This window comes from Triplophysa rosa, linkage group LG19 (genome assembly GCF_024868665.1).
Source record: "Triplophysa rosa linkage group LG19, Trosa_1v2, whole genome shotgun sequence".
Taxonomy (NCBI): Eukaryota; Metazoa; Chordata; class Actinopteri; order Cypriniformes; family Nemacheilidae; genus Triplophysa; species Triplophysa rosa.
In genome coordinates this window covers 4,121,794-4,128,479 of record NC_079908.1, presented here as the reverse complement: position 1 = coordinate 4,128,479, position 6,686 = coordinate 4,121,794, and the positions used below count along the sequence as shown (strand labels likewise).

Sequence of the window (6,686 nt, the reverse complement as noted above, 5' to 3'; positions counted from 1 at the left end):
GAGCTCACATTGCGGCGGACCAAGCTGCCTCCTCTCTCCACGCTATGGCTCCTGCCAGGCCAAGGCGTTGAGAGAGTTCCACGAGGGTAAGACCGACCCAGCGCTTATGCAGGAACTCCGCGCCGCCACCGACCTCGCTCTATGGGTGACCAAGGTGACTGGGCTTGCGCAGTCGGCCCAGTCGGGCGATTTCCACATTTGTGGTCCATGAGAGACACCTCTGGCCGAACCTTGCACAGATGAGTAACGCTGAGAAGGGCCGCTTTCTCGACGCACCCATCTCGCAAGGGGGGGGCTGTTTGGTGATACTGTCGAGCCGCAGTTCTCGACAGTAAAGAAGCAGACAGAGGATATCAAGCATATCCTCCCGCGCCGCGACTCGGCTGCCCTCAGCCATCGAATCCCGTGCAACATCTGCTTCCCAGCAGCCCTGGTCCTCTTCGACGCCCTCCGGCTCTGGCGCCCCCCACTCAGGTGGCCCCCCCGGAAGAGACATCGAAGAGGAGACCATCGCCCCATCAGCAGCCATGGCGAAAGCGGCCCTCATGGGAAGACCCCAGGGAGATTGAGAATACCATCGGGCCCGACACCAGCCTCTCCATCGCTGGGAGAACAAGCACAACGTTGAGTATAAACACCAGCCCTCAGCACTCTCAGTCAGACAGTGCGTTGAGCTGCGCAATCGCCAGGCAGGAAAAACAGCATAGCCGATCTCCTCCCCGGGGGCCCTCCCCCGGCAAGGGATCCGTATTGCTGGCCATCGAACCACCCCCCGCGGGGGCGATGAAGCAGATCAAACCCCTAGTCCCCTCAGCTTCCCAGGCCGTCAGGCTGGCTAGGGAGGACGATCCGTCTCGGCTACGCGATCCAGTTCGCCAGACGCCCTCCCAAGTTTCGGGGCATCCTCTCTACCTCAGTCAGAGGTGGGGATGCGCTCGTGCTTTGGGCCGAGGTTGCCACCCTTCTGGCGAAGGGAGCGATCGAGCCCGTCCTACCAGCCGAGATGTTCAACGGGTTTTACAGCCCGTACTTCATTGTCCCAAGAAAGGCGGGGGGCTGCGCCCCATCCGAGATCTGCGTGCCCTGAACAAGCACCTACACAAGCTGCCGTTCAGGAGGATCACGCAGAAGCGCATCCTGACGTCTGTCAGATGTCAGGACTGGTTCATCTTTTCTTCAAAAGCTCTGGAACCCCCTACCTCTCCACTGGATGGTTACAATTTCGTGCTAGCGCTCGTCTGACTCGCCCAGGCCAGTCAGCGTCGCTCCGCTGGAGATTGTGACGCGGCACAGCGCTGTGGCGTTTTCCATAGGAACCCCATCTGTCGGCTCGACACAACATCGAGAGACCGACAGAAAGGGAACTGAGGTTACATCCGTAACCAAGATGTTTTTGACTCTAGTTGACTCTGACGCCTTTATGACTAAAATGATTAAATACCAACCTCTTCTGAGCATCATTGCAGAGATGGGTTATCGGGGTCGATTGCTTGTTTCTATATTTGGCAGCTTGGTACATGTACATAGGTTGGTGTAAGAGGACTTCAACAACTTGGAATGTCTAAAAAGAGGGCCAAGTGCTTAGCAAAGTACTGTGCTGTGTCTGCGATTATAGGCAGCCGCGGTATATGGCGGAGACGCTGTTATTTATATCCCTAACAACTGAGTTGTATATTTAACATTGTTTACATTTGTTGTATAACACTGGTCCATGATTGATTGGATATGCATTTATCTGTATCTATAAGTATTTTTGTCCCTGTAAATGATTTCCTTTAAGCGGACTTAAATAAAATATTAAAATGTGCATGTATGTATGCAAGTATATGTATGTATGTATATGTATGCTGTATATATATATATATATATACTGTATATATTATATATATATATACTGTATATATTATACTGTTTTATAATGCTTGTCTGGTGTCTGTTTTTGACATTTGCTCAATTGTATCAGGCCACTTTTGTTTGTTATATTTAGAATGTTCAATAAAACAACTTCAAGGGTTTAACGGTTCCCTTAAAGGGACAGTTCACCCAAAATGACAATTCTGTCATCATTTACTCACCCTCGAGTTTAAAATTATACATTTCTTTGTTCTGATGAACACAGAGAAAGAAATCTGTAAGAATGCTTGTAACCAAACAGTTCTTGGCCACCAATGACTCGTACGATAGGAAAAATGACAATGGTTGTCAAAAGTGCCCCAAAACTGTTTGCTGTCCTACATTCTTTAAAATATCTTCTTTTGACTTTTGTGTTCAACAGAACAAAGAAATTCATAAGGCAGTTTGTTCTACTATGGCAGTCAATGGTGGCCAAAAACTGTTTGGTTACAAGCATTCTTCCAAGTATCTTTCTCTGTGTTTATCAGAACAAAAAATACACAGATTTGGAGTGAGTAAATGAAGACAGAATTTTCATTTTTGGGTGAACTGTCCTTAACTTAAGTGCTTTCGTGCGACGGCATTGACCTCATCCAGCGGAGCTCCAGGAAATGACAAAATTGTCTCAGTGAACAAACATTACTTATGTTATCAGAAACTGAATCATAATGTTACACAGTCAGGTCTTCCAAGCACAGCATGGGCACACGTTGAACACACACACTCATGTGTAGGTGTTGTACAGACACCATGTTAACGTCTGACTTTTTGCCCTGGAATGTATCCACTGGTCATTCTTTAGAAAGCAGGAACAGACCAGACGCTACACACATCATGAATACAGTTGACTTCGTGGAAAAACCCTTCAATTCAAAATCAAACTCACTCTGTGCCAGAACTGAAAAGAGATATGATGGCTCATATGGAGCAATGTGGCTTCTTTGTGTCACAGGTAAGTCTTAACTGCAACTGCTCTACCCTTTTCATTTGCACCCTGTTGAGGGACGTAATTCACACTAGATGCTGCGCTCGATATTCTGCAGGACCCGTCTGGCACCAGTGTACTATTTCCAGTAGTACTGAGGCTGCTTGGAAACGCATTCCTTTAGTACTCGTCCTCTCTTACTTTTCTAACAGCCTGACGGCCTCGAAACCATTTTAGATGTCATAATAATGAAAATAAAACTAGTAGTGACTACCACTTGACATAGCAGGGATTTTTAACAGCCTCTTTTATAGGCCCGATAACATGACTGATTTTCATGACCTGAACTTCCACTGTTAAAATGATGCATTATGGATAATTGTTATTTTATGTGATCAAAAATGTGTGAAACAGATTAAGCTTAAACATATTCATTGAGTTTTTGTTTAGTCTACATTAAGTTGTCTCTTGTTAGTCTCACACAGCCGGGCACATACATATGATAGTTATTGTGATCTATAGCCAGCTGTCTGTACTCTTTGCACAATGACCCTTTGCAAAAATAAACCATGGTTTTACTAAGGTACTATATGCAGTATAGAGTCACCACAAATGAAGGCCTCACCACCATAACCGTTTAACTATTTGTGACCCTGGATCACAAAACCAGTCTGAACCACAGGCATATTTGTGGCAAAGCCAACAAAACATATGGGTCAAAATTATAGATTTTTCTTTTATGCCAAAAATCATAGGATATTAAGTAAAGATCATGTTCCATGAAAATTTCCTACCATAAATATATAAAAACTTTATTTTTGTGTATAATATGCTATGCTAAGAACTTTCTAAGGCGATTTTCTCAGTATTTAGATTTTTTGCACCCTCAGATTCCAGAGTTTTAAATAGTCGGTCAAATATTGTCCTACCTTAACAAACCATATCAAGCTTTCAGTATATACAGTATATAGGCTACTGTATATACAGATGCATGAATCTCAATTTCAAAAAATTGACAGACAAGACTTTTTTGTTGTCCAGGGTCACATTTGTAGTAAAAGTGTGATAATACAAATGATAATCAATCAAGTGCATCAAAAAAGTACACTTACTATAAAACCACGGATGTGGTGTGAATGGCTGCAATGGCAAAAAGCAATGATTTGTGTATCTGCACATATCTAGAATGCCACAAGCAACCACAAACTTACAAAAACAAACTGTGAAACGAGCATGCTGTTACTGTATACTATATAAATACTCTGCACGCTCAGCCAATCAGATTAGAGGAATAGAGCTATATGTAGAATGATAACATAGAACAGATGTGCTCAACGCGCTCGTTGTATTTGGCAGTTGAGTTCTACTGGCGCCCAGTGACGGCAGACTGATCCATTCCTCTCACCGAAGGGGTTGTTCATGGGCACAGTGCGTCCCAGTGAAGCACTCAGCACAATGACCGAGGGTGATTTCGGCATTTTTACACTCGGTCCGACCATGATCGACCACAAAGAGCCAAAACATCACACTCTCCAAAAACTATACTGCAGCAATGGAGGATACCATCTCCGCATCCAACCCGACGGGACAGTCGACGCGAGCCGACAGGACAACGACGTTCACAGTCAGTAGCCTATTCGAGACAGACCATTAACGTCTGAAAGTACAAGAGAAAACTATATAAATATGTGAAGAGTTTGGTTCCAAAATGTTTTTTTATTGTTATCATGTTTTTATTGTGTTAGTTAGCTGTATTTTTTGAGTTATTATGGCTTAAATCAAAACAAACCAACTGCAGATTGATTGATATTAATTGGAAATTCAGTATAAAAAATGATTTTTGATTTGATTTGAGTTATCTCATTTTGGAACCAAACTCTTCATTTAAAATAAAATGTAAAATCGAACCAAAACACTTAACAACTGGTTGAGATAACGTTAGCTGTGTAAGTTGATTTTGGTGTGCACCTGCGAAACACGTTTTATTTATTTATTTTATTTCATGTTGTTGTATGGAAGCTATTTTGAAGGTAAAAACAGTAAAGGCAGGAGTGGTGGCCATCAGGGGTCATGATACTGGACAATACATTGCAATGGACAAATCTGGAAAACTTTATGGCACTGTAAGTTTAAGTAGTTACCTTGAATATTATTATTTTAATTAATACAAAAGTGAAAATGCCGTTGACTAAATATGAAACATGAAAACATGTTTTCCATTAAAGTAATAAAATATTCCTTCAGATAATGTAAACACATAAAAGAAGAATCAGACCCTGTCTTTCGTTTTTTCAGGGTACGATAAATGATGAATGTTACTTCATTGAGAAGATCGAGGAGAACCACTACAATACGTACCGTTCACAGAGGTACCAGGAGAATGGAGACTGGTACATGGGGATCAAGAAGAACGGATAGACAAAAAACGGCTCCAGAACACACAAGGGCCAAAATGCAATCTACTTCCTACCAATTCCAGTGGATGGCAGCATTTAGTAGGCTAATAACCGCAACAGAGGCCCTAGAAACTACTCAAGAACAAATAACACCACATTTTATAACTGTATAAGGTAACTTGTTTTGATAGCCATAATATCTTTGATGCATAACTATATTATATGTATATTTGAATTTAGAGAAAAAATATAAAGGCTATTGTTTTTATCAGTCAAAGTATTTTGATATCAAAGAAGTCTTTGATTCAGAAGTATTTAAAGGAAAGTATGTTATTTTCTTATGTAAATATATATATATATATTATTTGTACCCTATATTTAACATGGTTTAAATAAAACACATACAAAACATTCTTAAGCTGTAAGGGTTTAAATTATCGTGTGGCCCAATGTCATTATAAAATCCTTTATAAGGATTGTGTGTGTGTGTGTGTGTGTGTGTGTGTGCGTACTTGTCTGTGTACGTACGTCTGTGTGTGTTGTGTGTGTGTGTGTGTGTGTGTGTGTGTGCGTGCGCATCCGTGTGTGTGTGTGTGTCTCTATGTCTATGTGTGTTAGTACGTGTGCATATTGTGTGTGTGGAGTGTTTTGTATGTGGGTATGTCTGTCTTCTGTGTTTTCAACCTTTTCTTGTTTTTGCAGGTACAACTTTAATTATTTTGCTTATAGTCAATATGTCTCATGTACAGCTGCTTTGTAACAATGAAAATTGTAAAAGCGCTATATAAATAAAGTTGAGTTGAGTTTATAATAGGTAATTTCTAACAAATAGGCAAAGAAAGAAAGAAATTCATCTGACACTGTTGTTAAAAACACACAATAAATGAATTTTAGCATGGGTTTAAAAAACAAGACTGCTGTGTTCTAGGAATTTTCTAAACAATTCCAAGTTCTTCTAATGTTTTTAAAGTCAGTTTGGACCATTACCAATACTAGACTGTATTTTCAGCCGAATGCAAAACAATTCAAGATAAACAAAACCCGGCCCGAAGTAATGCTGTAAAAATGGACATGCCTCTATGAGCTCTTGACTTGTTTGATTTATTGATGACTATTTGATGATGACTGTAATTCGTAAAGACAACAGTATACTAGTAATACTATAGTACAGATAATAAGAACAGTACAATTTGTTGGAAATATTCATTTGATTTGTTCTTTGTTTATCTATTTTTATTTTGCCACAACTAGATATCCCCATGAATAGGAAGTTTAACATGGTGGGAAAGAAATGGGTGTTGTACTTATTGATCATTTGCACATACACACGTACACTTTCCAAAAAAGGGTCTTCTGTCAGCCAACACACAACAGACAAATCATGCTTTAATATCCACAAATCGAATCTGCTTTTCATGTGGAGTCCTTGCATGGTTCAGATGTTTACAGAATATGTTTTGAACAAACTTCCC

The 6,686-nt window shown here is 40.9% G+C and overlaps 1 protein-coding gene across 1 annotated transcript; it reads left to right on the top strand.

The window, feature by feature from the left end:
* Positions 1–4,206: 4,206 nt before the first annotated feature.
* fgf1b (fibroblast growth factor 1b) lies at positions 4,207–5,387 on the top strand. Its single transcript, XM_057360731.1, has 3 exons — positions 4,207–4,442; positions 4,838–4,941; positions 5,114–5,387. Exons 1-3 carry the CDS (start codon positions 4,238–4,240, stop codon positions 5,234–5,236), a joined length of 432 nt encoding a protein of 143 aa, XP_057216714.1. The 5' UTR covers positions 4,207–4,237; the 3' UTR covers positions 5,237–5,387.
* Positions 5,388–6,686: the final 1,299 nt, after the last annotated feature.

Excerpts from the sequence above, each read along its gene's own strand:
- fgf1b (XM_057360731.1), top strand. The coding sequence starts at position 4,238 with ATGGGCACAGTGCGTCCCAGTGAAGCACTCAGCACAATGACCGAGGGT. Across the intron at positions 4,443-4,837 it reads ACAGGACAACGACGTTCACA|CTATTTTGAAGGTAAAAACA; the intron begins GTCAGTAGCCTA and ends GTTGTATGGAAG. Across the intron at positions 4,942-5,113 it reads CTGGAAAACTTTATGGCACT|GGTACGATAAATGATGAATG; the intron begins GTAAGTTTAAGT and ends TCGTTTTTTCAG.